Consider the following 17,699-nt stretch of genomic DNA (forward strand, 5'->3'; position numbering starts at 1 on the left):
CATCCAGAGTTTTACTAATCTGGGTAGGTCTTACACAAGTTGACTATCACAATTAATAATCACAATAATACAGCTTGCCCAACTCCAATCCTGATCTTCAGACTCCGAAACAGTGTTTCTACTCCACCATGTTTCCTTGCCACCCTGCTTCCCTGCAATTGAACTTTGTTTTTTGTCAGCCTACTCTACTCATTCGGTTTTGATCACTAAAGAGTCAATGTGGTGCAGGCTGGCAGGGGAGAAGGACCTGTGTCAGCAAACTGGCTTTTCTGACCTTTAAGCAGCGAGGGATTACCTCAAGCTGAAACATGTGGCTGCCTAGTGATTTCAGACTTAACTGAAATCCGGAGCTGATAGATGGGCAGATAAGCAGAAGCAGTTTCCACACTCTGTACTTAACACAGTTCTTTCTGGGTCTTCCTCTTTTCTGGAGCCCCAAGTACATGAAATGTGGAAGCCAGAGGCTAAATTTTCCTTGTAATTCAGTTCTTGGACTCTCGTTGCAACAAGAAAGAGAATAAAGTTTTACCTCCTACGAGCAAGGATGGTCTCAACAAACCAGTGCTTCACTCTGCTCAAAATTAATCTAGTAACTTCTCTGTCCTCAAAGCTTGCTTCCAAAGTGCATAATCTGTATTGGGAAATCCACATTTGATTATGCACTACATAAACTGGTTGCTCTGGAGACAAAATAAACATGGCATACATATAGTGAGGACAGAGGGCAGGTGACATGCCCCAAAGTGGATTTTTTGACCTAAAATATATACATTGGCATATAAGGCAGTGATTTTGATACACTTGGGGGCCACTAGACTGCTTTAAAAATCTGATAAAAACTATGGACCGCTCTCTGTTCCCTTTACAAAATACAAGCGTACTCACCAAATTTGGGTTCTGTGATTCCTGGGGTTCATAGACCCCTGAAATCCTTTGTAGACTCCCAGCTAGAATCTCCCAATCAGTCAACACAGCAACCCCCCAAGAACAAGAGACACAGCTGCTGTGAAAACCGGGGTCCAGGACACACAACACTGGATTGGGAAGAGACGGGAAGCTCTCTTCAGTTGTCACATTGAGTGAGCCGGGAGGTTCTTACACTTGGCAGGAGTGAGACCTCTCAACAGGAGGCAGAGTCTCTGACTCGGGAGCCATTGTGATCCATCAAGTCTGACCCACTTCGTGGATGGCGAGCAGGAAGGAGCAGGAGGAAGAATTCAGGGAGGCCAGGGACAGGATGAAGATGCGTGTTAGGTACATCACTTGATGATGACTTTTCAAAGCGTGGAAGCCTAATAAGTTTTAAATAATATGTTAAAATGCCACTTGTGCTGAAGCATCGGTGTCAAGTGTCCTCTGAGTGCAGTAAATGAAGGACTTCTGTGAGATACCTGATGAACATAGAACATGATCCCAAGACCACAAGAACCTCTCATCATATAAACACTTTCCTAAAATCAAATGACCTCTTTCATGCCTGGACTGATACACTATTCTTAGAGCCTTGTTCCTGTGACTTAAGATGTTTATTACAATCAAAATGCAAATGCTCCTAGTAACATTGTCTTAGCAACCATTTACACTGTAGACAGAGTTTTCACTTGCTCCTTCTCTGAAGGTCTTTCTTTGATTCATAGCAGGATAGAGAAGGAATCAGAGAGCTCTTCTGGGAGCTGAGGATGGGGATGATGAAGCACAGTCGGGCCCCTGCTCTCCTGGAGCCTGTGGTCTATGGGGAAGGGAGCACCAAAGAAGGAATCGTTCCATTAAGTGACAGCGATTGCTTTAAGTGGCAAAGTGAAAGAACGTGCAGAGTCAGGGATGTAGCTCAGTGGTGCTGCCGCCTGCCTCACAAGCTCAAGGTCCTGAGTACAATCCCTGGTACCGAAGGGAAAAAAGGTTGAGGAAAGAAAGCCCAGAGCCCAGGAAAGCAACTCCAGAGATTCGAGGAAGAGGGAATCTGGAACGTCTGAAGCAACACCTTGGGTGGTGATACTGAACCTGACCTGAACCATGTGCAGGGTGAAGAGCATGCTAGGGAGAGGGAACAGCAGATGCCCAGAGCACCCTGTGTGAGCTATGGATATTCTACCTTCTGGCCCGAGGAGCCTTGTGAGGCCCCCACACAGCTGGGAGATGGTCCTCTCTCCTCCTGCCTGCACCACTTTGAGAGCACTGGTGCTGAGTTCCATCTGCAGAAAGGAGACCCACACCAGGTACACGATCCAACCAGATCTACCCGTCTGCATGCCCATGACTCTCCTCAGCCTTCTCTGGGAAACTGAAGCAGCCTCCTAACTGCTCACCTGTTGACTCCCAGAAGGCAGCTGGGGAGATCTTACCTCAGTGCAAGCCCCCACATCACTTCTCTGCATAACCACAGGGCTGCAGGTGTCACTCAGAGCCTTAATCCTAGCCAGCCCCACAGACCCCACATCCTCCAGCCCCTGCTCCTGCCAGAGCTCCACTCTCCCTCTCAGTCTCTCTACTCTGGATGCACCAGCCACTCCAGTGAGCTTTAAACCCACCTAGCCTGTTGCTACCCCAGGGCCTTTGCCCTTGTTATTTCTGGGGCCCAGGATGCCCTTCGTCCAGATACCCATGGGGCTTGGTTCCTCACTTCTGCTTAATGTCTCTTCCTCAGCCAGGCCTTCCCTAACTCCCGTCTCACTCTCTGTCTGGCCACCTTACAGGATATTCTATATGGTGTTATGGGCTGTCTTATCCACAGTCATAAATTTGGGGAGGATCAGGACCTGGTCAGCATGTTCATCATTCTATCTCCTGCACTTGGAGCAATGCTGGACACAGTCAGGACTCCATGGTGCTCGCCGAATCAGTAAATGAGAGGATGGGAATCATGGAACCCAGCCCCCTCTCCACCCCACCTCCTCCCCATCCCTAAGTGGAGCAGCCTCCAGACCCCGCAAGCTGTGATGCTCTCACTTGCCCAACCCACTGGCCATGAGCAGTTTTGACCGCCAAGGAGACAGTGCGGGCTGGCGGCTTCCAAAGAGAGTGAATGTCCAGGACTCTGCACGGCACTGGGCCCAGGCACACAGGGGAGACTGAGTCCCAGCCTGTGCTGCTGAGGTTGTAGGGAGATAAGAAGGACTTGTGTCAGTAGCTCCGGGCTGTGGTTACCTGATTCATGGCAGAGCCGGCCCATACCAACAGATCAGTTGGCAGCCATTTTCTATCCGAGTTGATAGCTATTCCTCTAAGTCGTGGTCACGTCTGTATGCCAACGCCACATTCTGCTGTAGCCATGAGCCATCTATACTGTTATTCGCATCATCTTTAAAAAAGACGCCCTTTTTAAATTAAAAATATTTAGCCAGCATAGAGTACTTGTACATATATATATGGGGCACACTGTGACATTTTAAAACATGCCTGCAATGTGTCATGATTTGATTGGCACAATTGGCATCCCTCCCCTCAGACATTTATCATTTCTTTGTGTTGGAAACATTGAAATTCTCTCTGCCAGCTATTCTGAAATAGTCAGTGAACTGCTGTCTCAGTTGCTCAAAAGTGCTGGAGAACATCAGAAGTTACTCCTCCTACCCAACTGCGTCCAGTGCCCATTACCAGTTCCCTCTGCACCCCCTTCAATTCCCTTATTACTTCAATTCTCATACTGTGAAGGAAATGAATAGCTCATTTGGAGCAAAAGGGAAGGTGTGATCAGCAGGGCAAACCAGCCTGGGGAAGGCTATGTGCAGCAGAGCACACTGGCAGTGAGGACAGTGCGGCCAGGGGTGGGGTGGGGGTCCATGCCCCAAGGCCTGCACAGAGGAGAGAAGGAAGTGAGGTCACAGGACCTGAGAATCTCATGGGCAGGAGGCCGTACAGCAGGCTCTGGCCTAAGGAGGAGAGCTGAGCTGGTGAGGGTGAGGGGAAGCTGAGGGGGCCAAGGTGAGAGGGCTTGGGGCGCTGTCTGTGCACGTGGGGTTCAGGTGCAGAGAGGCCATCGCTGAGGATGGAGCCCAGGAACTCAAATAGAAGTGGACATTGGGGAAGGGGGATCTGGGGGAGGAGGCCCACATGGAAACAGAAACAGGTATAGTTCAGGGAAGGGGTGCTGGGCATCAGGAGAGGACTCTAAAGCCCTGAGCTGTAATCAGCTTTCTCTTACTGTAACAAATACCTGAGATAAGCAACTTACAAAGAGAAAGGGTAACTGTGGTTCACAGTTTAGAAGGTTTCAGTCCATGGTCAGTTGGCCCCAGAACTTTTGACCCTCCAGAGGTTTGAGGGGAGCATGTGGCAGAGTAAAAGCCATTCACCTCATGGTGGGAAAGTGAAAGAAAAGAGAGGCTGCCAGGGTGTGGCTCTGTGGCACATGCACAAGGAAAGGAAGAAGGAAGGGAGGAGAGAGAGAGAGAGAGACCAGAGTGCCACTACCCCTTTGAAGAGCATGCCCTCAGTAATCAGAAGTCCCACCAACCCCCCAAACACACACATGCTAGGTTCCTCCAACTCCCGATAGGGCCACACTGGACAGCAAGCGTTAACATGTGGCCCGTGGGGGACATTACACCCACAAACCATAACATATGGCTCCGTGAAAGTCAGCACGTGGAGATGAGAAAGTTGAAATGGAGACAGGGTGGGGTAAGCAGTCATGGGCCAAAGGGAAGGGTAGGGGCAGGGAGAAGTGGAGACTGGGTGTGTGTCCTCCTGGAACTGAACAGTGAATGTGCTGGCCTCAGCTGGGCAGCATCCCTGGGGTCACCCAAACGCCGCCTGAAATCGCAAGAACTCCTGCTCCGAAACAGAGAATGTCCATCAGCCGGGGACTCTGGGGATGAGAAAGCCAGACACATCCTCTCCTGCCGGGCAGATAAAAGTGATCTTGAGAGCACTGGAGACAAAGAAGCAGGTTAAAAAGTGAAATATAATAAGTCAGGGAAGCCCAGAAGAGACAATTATTGTACAGTAATCTGCGAAAGCAAGAAACAACTATAAAGATACAAAATTGTGTTTGGCTTCTAGAGTCATCTGCAGAATCACACAGCTCCTTGTGTAGGAGAAATCAAGGGCACCAGCAGCCCTGGAAGGTGGGGCACCCCTCAGCCACACTGTGGAGAATGGGACTGCTTCAAGAAGGGGGCGGAGCTGCCACGTGCTGCGGGGTAAGGAGCCAGGGCCCTCCTTCCTTAAAGCAGCATGAATCTCGTTGCTCACGATGGAGTGGAAGCCACTGACCCATTGCTTTTCCTGACAAACTGGCCAAGTGTGGTTCTTTTAGGGTCTGGATTTTCTCTCTCCTAAATGGAGAGGCCAAGCTAGATGCTTTTGTCTACCTTTGTCCAACAGGAAGGCTCCAACACTGCAGAACCCCAGCAGCCAGCACCTTGTTTTGGCATCTCCTGTGTCTCTGACTGTTGCCCTGGCAGTCAACAAATCTAGCTGCACACAGTTCCTCTGTTCCATTATGCAAAGTGAGCCTCACACCTCTGGGCTTTCTATAGATTATGCAAAAAAGGCCATTTTTAATATCTCCTTCCTCTTTGACTTGTGTGTTTTACTTGGGTCTTTCTCAGGTCTGGGGGAAGGCGAAGGTTTTGTTTTCTACTTACTGAAAGTATTTAAAATATATAAAAGGTATGAAGAAGAACAGTGAAGAACACCCTCAAGTACACACAGCCAAGGAAATAAAATGGGATCCACATAGATGGGCCTCCTTTTAAGGAAGGACCAACACCATTGGAGGCCTTTGCAGATATGTTTCTGCATTTCCAGGGAACAGAGCCTGGTGTCCAAATGTCCAGGCAGATGGCTTCATCCTGAAATCTCTTCCAAAGAGAGTGGATCCTACCCTTCCCTCAAGCCTGGGCAGGCCCTGGACACATCCCTTTAAAGACAGACTTGGAGTCTGTCATGGTGATGCATGCCTGTAATCCCAGCACTCAGGAAGCTGAGGCAGGAGGATCACCATGAATTCGAGGTCAGCCTGGGATACATAGTGACTTCAAGGCCAGCCTGAACTACATAGTGAGACCCTGTTTCAAAACAACAACAACAAATCAGACTTCGAAACTCTCTGGACTGGAGGTTCCTTCATGGGGAAGGAATCCGGTTCCCCCTGGGCACAAGAATGCCCTCCCAACCATCCCATCCCAGGATGACATGTGGCAGTGGGGCCCGAATTCCATAAGGAGGCACCTTAGAAAAGACAAAGAATAAAAGAAAGCAAGTAAGGAAACATGAGCATCTGAAACTCCAGCAGTGACCGTCTATCTGAAGCCATTTGGGTGGGATGGCTTTACCAAAAGGATCGAGGAGTCCACTCAATCCATCCTTCCTAGTCTTTCTGTGGGCCCAACATGGAGTGCAGGTTGGACCCTGAATGCGAATAGGACATGATTCATAAACTTAAGGAGCTCACAGGAAGCAGGACTTGAAGAATAAACATTGACGCTAGAGTGTGACCAGAACTACCCTCCAGATGCACATGCCCAGTGAGAAAGAAGCCTATGACTCACACTTGTGGCTGGGAAGGCTTCCTGGAGGAGGTGACACTGCCCTGCATTGTGAGGTGTGGCACCTGCATGGTATGATGGGTTCATAAAGCTGCTGGGGGGGCCATAGGTGACTCTAACTGCCTGGAGCAAGAAGGGGGAGGGAGTGGCAGTGGGAGAGTGCCTGGAGCAATGTCATAAAGGCCTTGTGTGCTAAACCGAGGTGTGTGAGTCTTCTGAGAGCCAGAGGCACCTCTGGAGGACCTGAGGCCTGGGGAGCAACCTGGGGAAAGCCAGCAATCCCTATGAAACAGCATGGTGGTGAATCAGAAGGAGTCTGAACCATGAGGTGGTGGCAGTGGGGGGACCAGATGAGGAGCCCGAGAGTCTGAACTAAGCTGGTGGTGATGACAAGGAGAGGAGGGAAGATGGTAAGGACATAGTATAATATCCAGGGGGCGCTGAGAGTGAATGCAGGGAGCATTCCAGGCAGTTCACAGTCTCCAAGTTTCAGTGACTGGGAGCTGGCACAGGATTCATCTATAGATTCCACAGGAGACTGTGGCATGGTTCTTTGGATGACAAGACAGATATTGAGTTATAAGAAGAAAGGATAAGACACTGTGGAATCTACAAGTGTTAAAGATCTTAGGGGCAAAAAAAGGTCACAGAAAGGTTAATAAAAAAAAAACAACAACAACAGCAAAACTAGGGCACAGGTATTAGGACCTCTGATGATTGCACATCCCATTTTTCTGAGGCAGTGTCCCTGTACAACAGTTCAACTGAAGAGGTGTCCTCCTCCTCTGAAGTTCCAGGATTGGAATCGTGAGTGACCATCTATGGTGCATTAACTAGTGGTCAACTTGGAATGCCCAGCTGAACCAAGTCAGCATGGTTCTGGGTGTGGAAGACCTGCCTGAGGATTGTTGCTAATGGCATAAAAAAAGAACTGGAGGGGAAAATCATTTGCTGTTGATTTTCTTAGAGTAGCTTGCCATGGCTGGTTTTCCTGATGTGAACTTGGCTGTCCTCATCCTCACTGGGGCTTGGGTCCTCACTGTTGCTTGGAATTGCCACTATTCTTGTCAAGGGAGCTCTGATCTTTGCCTTGAGCTGGCTTTCTGGCTCCAGTATAGATCCCTCATCCTGGAGGCACAAATCCTTCACCCTGCTGACTCAGCTTTTTAGATTTCACCACTGGCCTTTGGGCCTTCCTGATACATGAGACATTGCCATAGGCTCTAGGCCTTCAGCTGGACTTGTGCGGGACATGGCTGTGGGATCTAGTCCCTCAGCTGGATTCTTCGGGTCTCTAGTGCGAGGACAGGCCTCTTGCATTCCTCTGCATTTGACTTTTGGGTGAATATTATAAAATAATCTTAGAAATTATGTGCCTTGCAAAACCTGACCACAATACCATCTTAGAACCAACACTATCAAATCTTTAGGATGGAGATGACCACATCCCTAGGCATCACCTATCAGCCTTGGTGAAGTAGCTTACTCCATTAAATTTGACTCCATTTTTAATTAATTTTAAACATTTAAAAATTATGATAACTAAGTTATCATATTTGAAAGGATCAAATGTTTATATGTCACAAATAGCAGTTGCCTATTTCCCTTTCCTGTCTCCCCAGAGGCACCTGTTTTCAACTTGTGTCAGATGATTCTTTTGGCATTTACTTCCACATTTTTTTTTCAGTACCGGGGATCAAACTCAGGACTTTGTGCTTGCAAGGCAGGCACAGTGCCACTGAGCTAAATCCCTGGCCCCTGGCATTTACTTCCAATGTCTAAATAACATGAATATTATTGATACTTCTGATTGTTTCCATGTTAGGCATTTACAAGCCATAGCCTTTTCGACATGGCAGACAATGGGTTTACTGTTGACCCCACCCTCATCTCAAACAACCACACGTGCCCACTTCCCATTCCCCCTCCTCCTGGTAAAGTTATGTCAACCAAAATAATGGCTCTATAATGCAAACTTTTGGTGTTTGCATTATTATAATTGTGTCTGTGTCATGCATAATTGAGTCAGTTAAGGTATGCTATGATTATTTCCCTTTTCTCCATAACTCCCCTTCAGTTACTAATGCCTTTCTTCCATTTATTTGGTTCTATTGCTAGCACTTATCACTACTTCAACTTTTCCTTCTCCCCTAGGTGTGTAAACCTTCTCTTCACATTTTCAAACATAATTCGGTCATTTTGAATAAATCTTTCAGGAAGCCTCTGACCAGCTTCAATCTGAACATATTGCTTCTTGTGGCTGACACATTGCTCCCTGGCTTTTAGGGACTTTCCTTTAGCTTGGTGCTTCTCATTAACACATCTTTTGTATTAGAGTCCTTATTTTCCCTATCTTACATCTTATTCTTTCTAGGTGTCTTCTCTTGTTCTGCTGGAGCACATCCTTTAGCAATTTCCTGAAAGGGAGGATAAGGAGGTACCACTTTTTGTTTGTTTGTTTGTTTTGGTACCTGGGATGGAACTCGGGTCTTTGTGCTTGTGAGGCAGACGGTGGAACAACTGAGCTAAATCCCCGCCCCAAGGCGTTACCTTTTTTTTGAAACTCTGCATGTCTGAAAATGGAATCTTCCTTCATACTCATTTCTTGGTAGTTTGAGTATAGAATTCTAGGCAGGAAATGCTCTTCCCTCAGAAGGGATTGTTCCACTGACTTTCAGGTTCCAAGCTTGATAACTCTGATGACATTTGTCTCTTTTTTTTCCCTTCTTTTTTTGAAAACTTTCTATGAAATGAGTTTTTTTATCCCTCCTACAGCCTGTTGGATTTCCTCTTAGTTCTCAGTTTTCTGAAATCCCATGGTGATCTGTAATTCAATTCAAATCTATGGAGATATATTGAGAACATGTGCTATACAGTTTATCTCATTAAATGCTCCAGGGTATACAAAGATATATACAAATCTGTAGGAAATGTGAGAGACAAGGGAAACAGAACATTGATGAACATGTGAGGTTACACATATAAAGCTAGTAAAGGGAACATTACCAATTCCAAATGTGAGTATTTTTTAAGGGGGAATAATACAGGGTCTCAATTTGGATCATTTTATTGGACATTTAACTTTCTTGTTGTGGTCAACAAGCTCAGTACCTTCCACATGTGCAGTCCCTGTGTGACATTTTGAGTTAGGGCTTGGAGTTCCCATTAGCCACCAGGGGGCAGACTTTGGCATCATACGGCAGAGGCCAAGAGCGAACGCTTCAGTTCAATGCCAGAGATTTCTTCCAGCTTCTGGGAGTCAGTGGGGATAAAACTAAGAACCAGAGCCCCTTTTCAGGAAGAAATATTTAAAATGTATATATAAATTACCTGCAAAGTATACCTAGAGAAACTTGGAGATAGAACATATGAATTAGATATAGCTCAATAAATGCTCCCCCCAAACACCATGGATGAATACAGAATATTTCTATGTAATATCTACCTAATAATTATATAGCTGTCTACCCCCTGGTGGGAACCAGCCAAGACCCAGCACTATTCTGGTTACTACTGGAATATCACCAATATCACCATAATTATTATTTTTTCCCCATTAACTTTATTGGTACATTTTAGGTATAAAATACAGTTACATTCATCATTGGGATCTTGTACCATTACATGAATCTCTTGGTTCTTATTTTTTTTCCCCTTCCCTTGCCCTCCCTTCACCCCCTCCACCCTTCCCTATTTGCAAAGACCTTGTTTCCATTTTTTTCCTCTTATATTTTTTCCTTTCCTTTTTTTTCCCTTCCCCTACCCCTCCCAATTCCCCTGCTCTTTTAGACCTTTTCTTCTTGTTATACAGTATCAGTTACACATTTTTTTAATTACAATATCAAGATCTAGGAGACATTACCACAGATTTTACAGAATTTAAAAGGATATAGAAAGCATATTACAAAAATCTGTTTTGAAATAAATTTGAAAACTTCTATGAAGTACCTTGGAAGACAAATTAATGAAACTAACTCTGGAGGAAATATAAAATTTGAATAGCACCTATTAAAGAAAGTATATTCCTAGCTTGAAAACCTACCTATATGACAACAGCAGGCTCATAAACATTTTAACTGATAAATTATATCAAACAATTAAAGCAGAAAAAAGAAGGAACACTTCTCCCCTCATTTTAGGAACTTAACATTGTGCTAATCCTAAAATTGGGTAAAGATAATAGAAGAAAAAAGTATGAACATAGATAGAAATTTGTTTAACAAAACAAACTATTGGAAGTCAGATCTGGCAGAATGTAGAAAGTAGTTTTGTTATAGGGATGGCAGTGTTGGTTCAGCATTGGAAGATCCACCCCCAAAAGTCATCATTTTAACAGAGGAAAGGAAAAAGCCATATGATCCTGTCACTAGTTGGAGAAAAATATTGGACCAAATTCTACAGCTGTTCATGGTAAAAGCTATCAGGAGACTAGAAGTAGAACAGAAACTTCTCAACAGATTACATAATTATTTTTTTTGAAAACAATACATACACATTATCTTGTGTAATTCTCACAGCACCCCTGTGAGTTGGCATGTCCAATCTTCATTTGATGTAGGGAGATTAAGTACCTTGCCCAACATTCCAAAGCTAGTAATGGCAGAACCGAACTTCAAACTTGAGGAGACCCAAGGCAGAGCTCACAATGGATCTGATTTGCATCACTACAAAAGCAGCCCCAGATACTGCTTGAATCCCCGACTAGACCCTTGGGATTTGTTGTCAAACTAAGTGCTGCTCCAGAAGAGTGCATGGGAAAGGCCATGTGGAAGGGAAGCCCTTCACTCTATAGCTCATTCTGATGCTAACTAGCTGAGACTCTGAGGAACACGCCCCTCTTTCTGAGCCTCAGTTTTCAAACCTCCATGGATCATCAACTCTAATTCCAGTGTGTGGCCACCACACGTGCCAAATCACCAGACCAGGGTCTTCAGCACCCACACAGCGATTCTCACTAGTCATGGAGAAGCCCCGTCCAGTGGAACCTCATACTGAGGAAAGGCTGAGATAAGGCTTGGGCCCCTCAAGTTCTGCTTCATTCAGTGTAACCCCACACTCCCTCAGTCAGTGGGAGGCAGCCTTGGCAATGGAAGCTAGCATCATAAAATGGTGCAGTAATAGAAGTAACTGGGCCAGGAAGAGGAGAGATCTGCTCCAATGATGTCATAGCCATTGGTGGCTACAGGGGGGTGGGACTGGTCATGCAGCCTTGTCTCTGGAGTAATGATTGTAGAGGGGCAGGGCATGAAGAGTGCCATTCTGGAAACAATGTTGTCGAGAAGCAATATACTCTGCATAACTGATTGTCACCTTCTCACTTCGGTACCTGTATAAGGAAACAGGCAAGAGTATTAGGAACCCAAACACTTCATATTGTGAAGTCACTCAGCAGAGAAAACCAAAAGCTTATTTCACATTTTGAAAGAATAATATGGAAGACCAAGAGCAATCTTACTTACAGAAAATGAAAGATGGCACAAGAAAACAATGTTGACCAGTCCCAGTGAAGTTAAGTATGTATTCTGAAGACTTTGGGGAGAAGGCCACAGTAATCTAGGGAAAGAAACAGAGTTCTAGGAAGGCCTTCAAGAGAATAGAGGTTCGCATTCCCTGGAGAAGGACAAGAACACTGGAGGAATTATGAAAATGTGAAAGGTTAATGAGTGCAAAAATTCTTAGATGAGCATGAATTCTTCCTTCAAATACTCCATTATAGTCAAAGATCCTATTATTTCTACCAAAAAATGGCTGCCTCCGAGCAGAGTTCTAGGAATCCATTACAACTAGTGATTCCAGTCCCTCCTCCTGGGAACCGGTGGCTCTAACCCCACCAGGGGTGACCAAACTTGGCTGAGGAAGAGGCTGTAATGCGCACTGCTCCTGTCCACCTCAGAGATTCTGTTTTAAGGTATGGCCTGGGCATCTGGAAGGTTAAGACTCCACCAACACCACCACCACTACCATGAGTCTAATGTGCAACCCAAGTTAGAACCATTGCCCCAAAGTTTTAACTTACTCACTTGGGCAGTGGAACCCACTGTAATATGCAAACAAAATTATCACTTGCTATCTTGTTTGAATGCAGCTTCTCATTCAGGAGGTCTGGGGTGGGCCTGGGATTCTTCCCCTCTAACAAGCTCCCAGAGGATGGCTAGGCTGCTGCCCACCAAATGCCTGGACTAGAGCTTGAAGTAGTATAACTGGAACAAGAATTATAGCTCTTCAGGTCAGCTGGAACCTAAGTAAGAAGTCACCTCACTTCTAAAAGCCTCACTTAGGTTATCTGTATAGTGAGGTCATGGGAGTTCAGCTCAGTGGTCCGACCTTGTGCTCAGAATCCACAAGGCCCTGGGTTCAAGCCCCAGTACCCCTCACCCCGGCAAGCAATAGTAACTACATCACAGAATTCCTGTGATGCTTCAATGAGGTGATGCATTCAACACGTGCAGCGCAGTGCCACCAACGCCAGCTTCCAGTTAGGACAGCCAGCACTCCGAATGCCTACTGTCTGCCAGGAATTTTCTGTGCTTTCTGGTTAACCCATCCAAGCTTCATGCCTGTGAAGTGGGCACTACCATTTTATCATCCCTGCTTTATAGCTGGAGGCACTCAGGGGCAGAGGCCGAGTATCTTGATCCACAGTTACACACCCAGAAGTCGCTGAGCTGGAGTTTGGACCCAAGGAAAACCTGGGCTCTACATCACCGTTCCTCCGCAGGACTGAGGGATAATTGCAGACCCCACCCCAGCCCTGCAGGCCTGGCTTTGTGGCTGGAACCAGCTGAAGTTCACCCTCTGGAACCTGCTGAGAGCGGCAGGTGGCGGCCCGGCCCTACGTTGGTGAAGAGACCACTTCCCGGGAAGGCCCAGTGCCAGACCCGCGCGACAGCCTCCGGCCGCTCTCAGGCCTCGCCACCCTCGGGTCCCACCTTGGAAGCCAAATGAACCCATCAAGAAATAACAGCACTACTCAAGTTCACAAATGAGTTCTCCAAGATAAACCCACGTCCACAGGCACAGCCTCCAGAAGCGCGAGTTTTCTACATCTTCCTTTAACTCAGGCTTGCAACCAGACGGGAACCCCACAAACTCCCCTTCACACTGAAAGCTCAGCAAAGTTGGGAGCCCGGCCCAGAGTCGGGAATCCGTTTCGGATTCTCCAGAGCCCTTAGGGTCGCCGGATCTCTGCGCGCTGTCGGGGCAGCGGACCGCGCTGAGGACCCGCAACTTGGAAGGGCGCAAGGGGATCGCTCTTCGGCCGGTAGCAAATGAATTTAAAGGTCAGTGCCGCTGCCCGAGTTTACAGGGCGGTTTCCATGGCGCCCAGGGCGTGGGGGAGGAATGCACCCCGCAAACTGTGGCGAAACAACTGCGCTGCCGGGCCAGCAGCGCTCGAGAAGGCGGGGGACACCGGGTGGGAGGACGCGGGGCGGGGAGGCCGGGCGGGGCGGGGCGGTCACGTGCCCCCGAGGGGCGAGGCCCGAGGCGGCCCCGGAGTGGACGGGGCTACGAAGTGGTGGCGAAAGAGAGCGAAGTCTGTGCAGGACGGAGAGCGCCTACCCAAGGCAGGAACAGCCCAGAGCCGGCTGAGGCATCTGCGGCCGGCCTGGGGACAGCGGCTGCAGCCGGTGAGGACAGAGGTCCTCCGGAAAAGTGAGAGCAGGCGTTTGAGGGTGGGCGCCGGGGCGCCAGTGGCTGCTTTTACTCATCTTTGGGTCTCCGGATCCTCTGGGGCTGGGTTGCGCTGCTTGGTGAGTGCCCCATCCCTCTAGAGGACCAGCCCAAGGCCCTTCAGACTGCCCAGGAGCGGCGGTGGTCATGGTGAATGAAGGTCCCAGCCAGGAGGAGTGCGATGACACCCCGGTGCAGCCCTGCGACTTGGTCCAGGGGGACCCCAGCATCTCCATCCACCCTAGCGTCTCCGTCTACCCTAGCAGCTCGGCCCATCCCAGTACCTTGGCCCACCCCAGTACTTTGGTCCAACCCAGTAGCTCGGGGCCGGAGGACCTCAGCGTGATCAAAGTGAGCAGGTGGCGTTGGGCAGTGCTCCTGGTGTTTAGCTGCTACTCCATGTGCAACGCCTTCCAGTGGATCCAGTATGGCTCCATTAATAACATCTTCATGAGCTTCTACGGGGTCAGTTCCTTCGCCATCGACTGGCTGTCCATGTGCTACATGGTGACCTACATCCCTCTGCTCCTGCCCGTTGCCTGGCTGCTGGAGAAGTACGGTCTGCGAACCATCGCTCTCACCGGCTCCGCTCTCAACTGCCTGGGGGCCTGGGTGAAGCTGGGCAGCCTGAAGCCCCACCTCTTCCCGGTCACCGTGCTGGGCCAGGTCATCTGCTCCATGGCCCAGGTCTTCATCCTGGGCATGCCCTCCCACATTGCTTCGGTCTGGTTCGGGGCAGATGAAGTTTCAACAGCCTGCTCCGTGGCTGTCTTTGGTAATCAGGTGAGTAGAGGAGCTCGTGGATGGATGTTGAAAGGCGAGGGCATCATATTCTGCAGGGTGGAACTGAGTGTGTTAGATTGTACCCAGCTGGACCCGGGTGTGGGAGCCGTGCTGATCTGACCAACAGCCTTTATCACTACACAAGTTTTGTGGGTGCTGGGACTAATAGCATCGTTGGGTGATTGTGACTGTCAGTGACAGTACAAGATAAAATTGGGGACCGGAAGCAGGGGACTTTTTTGTTCATCTAGTTTCTCCTCCTCCCAGAATGCATGCTACTAAAGCATGCTCTGCTTTGATGGTGTCAACTCCTGTATTGTATCAGTCCACCAGCTTGTACCTGTGATTTCTGGAGTGCTGCTCTTTCTCTGGCAGCAGCCCCTGGGCATCAGACTATTCTGCTGTCATTAGAATTTGGCACACGTTTTTAGCTGGATCAACCATCTCTCCTAGAATGCTGTATCCCAGCACTTGATTTGTTTGGTTTTGGTTGGGAGGTGGGGGATTATAGGCATGTGCCACCATGTTTGGCTTAATCCCAGCACTTGGGAGGCTGAGGCAGGAGGATCACAGCAAGTTCAAGACCAGCCTGAGCTACATAGTGAGTTAAAGGCCAACCTGAACTGCATAGCGAGACACTGCGTCAGAAAACTGAAGAAAGGGACAGGGATTTAGCTCAGTGGCGCCATACCTGCCTGGCAAATGCAAGGTCCTGAGTTTGATTACGGGTACCGAAACAAAAACAAAAACTGAAGATAAAAAAACGATGATGTCACTGTGGATTTTAACATCCCCATTACAGGCCTGCTGGTGAGCTTGGCACAAATGCACATTATTTCCACTGGAGGGCAAAAATTGGGAGGTTAGGGTGGAAGCTTTCAACCTTCCTGAGAGTTCAATTATATTACTAGGATAGGACTCATACAAAGTCACTACAGCCTCTGTCTTACTCTTTGGCAAGGGCAGGATAGCTAACTGGGTGGCTAACTGGAAGCCCTCTCAGGTGGCCTGGCACCACCGAGGTGGAAAATTCAACACTTCTTTTTTTTGTTATTCATAAAGCACAAAATAGTAGGTTTTCACATGCCTTCTCCCATATTTGTGAAGGAACTTAATGCTAAATATGTCTTTAAAATTTACCTGGCAAGCACAAGGTCCTGAGTTTGATCCCCAGTTCTGCAGTAAATAAATAAAATAATAGGAATAGTTACTCCCCAACAAGGTCAGGAAATGCTAAGAATTCTGAATTTAAAAATAGCCTTTGCATCATGGAGACTTAGTTTGATCTGTTAGGCTCAATCCTCTATACTAAGCTCAATATTATGAAAAGCCAAATTGCTTGTGGTTCCTTGTGGAGAGGTGAGTATATTTGTTTCTCTATGTTTCATCCTTTTTCTGAGTAAACCCTGCTGAAAGGAGGAGAAATATTAACAGAGCACCTAGAGCTTCCCAGCTTGGGAAAAAGATTTCACCAAGTTATTTGAAGGGACTGGGGATTGAACCCAGGGTCTTCACACTGAGCTACATTTCCAACCTCTTTTAAAAATTTTTTTTACTTGTAAGACAAGTTCTCCCTAAATTGCTAAGTTGCCCAGGCTGGGCTCAAACTTGAAATCTTCCTGCCTCAGCCTCCCAGAGCATTGAGATTACAGGCATGTGCCAGCATGCCTGACTTATATCAGATATTTTTGAAACAATGCTTGGCCACAGTGATTAATAACAAATGGTGTCAGTCCAAGATTGAGCAGTTGCTGGGCAGATGTCTTTGTAGAAATACTTTTTGTATCATGCGGAGTTGGCCTCTGTAATGTTGTGGTCTTGCAGAGTCTTTGTGACAGATACGACCAGGCAATCACGTGTAAGAATCTTCCTTCATAATCTCTTGGGTCTATTTGCTGTTGTTGTTGTTAGGGTCACTATGAGTGACTCTAGTTCTGATTCTGACAACTTTTTTTTTTTTTTTTTTTTTTTGGTACCGGGGATCGAACGGGTCCTTGTGCTTAGGAGGCAGGCGGCAGAACCACTGAGCTAAATCCCCGGCCCTCTGACAACTTTTATATTTCTTTCACAGCAGTAATTCTGACTTAATGCTTCTTATATATTCTTCACGTGTCCCAGCCTTTGCTTGTATTAAATCCAACATTCATCCATGTAACTATCATTTACCTAGCATGTACCTTTTGCCTGGCACCAGGTTAGAGCTATAAAGTTAATCTCTACCTCACAGAATTTCTCTACCAGATTATAAAATTATACCAGGAACCAAAGTTTGGATTAATACAAGAATACAAGAACACAAGATTTATTTTCAATTTTCTGTGATGGTTTTAATATTTTCTTTGCCAGATTGCTAAAGGAAAGGATGAAGGTGAAAGAAAGTAGTATCTATTAAACACCTACAATATGCAAGGTGATTTTATTCCATTATTTAATTTAATCCCGTCAACATCTCTAGGAGGTATGTGGAATTGTCCCCATTATTACAGGTAAGGGAATTTAGATCCAGTTAAATGGAATGATGTTCTTCTGAGTCCTGTAGTTACCGAGTGGTAAAATAGAGATGTGGACCTAGTGCTACCTCCAAAGCCTACATCAGCCAGCCAATGTAAAGCAAATACGTGAAAAAGGAGGATGTGTCCAGGGGTGGAACACAGTGGTAGAGTGCTTGATTAATATGTTCCAGGCTCTGGATTTGATCTCTAGCACCTCAAAAATAAATAATAAATAAATAGGGCTGAGCGTGGTGGCACACAC

The 17,699-nt window shown here is 47.1% G+C and overlaps 1 protein-coding gene and 1 long non-coding RNA gene across 5 annotated transcripts in view; one reads left to right on the plus strand and one right to left on the minus strand.

The window, feature by feature from the left end:
* Positions 1 to 11,580: 11,580 nt before the first annotated feature.
* On the minus strand, positions 11,581 to 13,918 carry LOC110346107 (uncharacterized). 2 transcript variants are annotated; one of them, XR_002389947.2, is made up of 3 exons: positions 13,142 to 13,918; positions 11,951 to 12,044; positions 11,581 to 11,817 (listed from the first exon to the last, which is right to left on the minus strand). It is a non-coding gene; the product is annotated as an uncharacterized LOC110346107 (long non-coding RNA). The 2 variants fall into 2 exon arrangements; XR_015444945.1 differs by having other exon boundaries at positions 11,951 to 13,918.
* An 85-nt stretch (positions 13,919 to 14,003) lies between these two features.
* Positions 14,004 to 17,699, plus strand: part of Flvcr2 (FLVCR choline and putative heme transporter 2) — a 50,125-nt gene continuing 46,429 nt past the window's right edge. Inside the window, exon 1 of one of the 3 annotated variants that reach the window (XM_013067153.3) lies at positions 14,004 to 14,945. In XM_013067153.3, the coding sequence (XP_012922607.1) occupies positions 14,310 to 14,945 (636 nt within the window). In that variant the 5' untranslated portion in view covers positions 14,004 to 14,309. The remainder of the gene's footprint in view (positions 14,946 to 17,699) is intronic. The other 2 variants (XM_013067150.3, XM_004837164.4) reach the window with 2 other exon arrangements.

This window comes from Heterocephalus glaber, unplaced genomic scaffold (genome assembly GCF_053883595.1).
Source record: "Heterocephalus glaber isolate CG9 unplaced genomic scaffold, H.glaber_assembly_v1.0 deba00001608, whole genome shotgun sequence".
Taxonomy (NCBI): Eukaryota; Metazoa; Chordata; class Mammalia; order Rodentia; family Bathyergidae; genus Heterocephalus; species Heterocephalus glaber.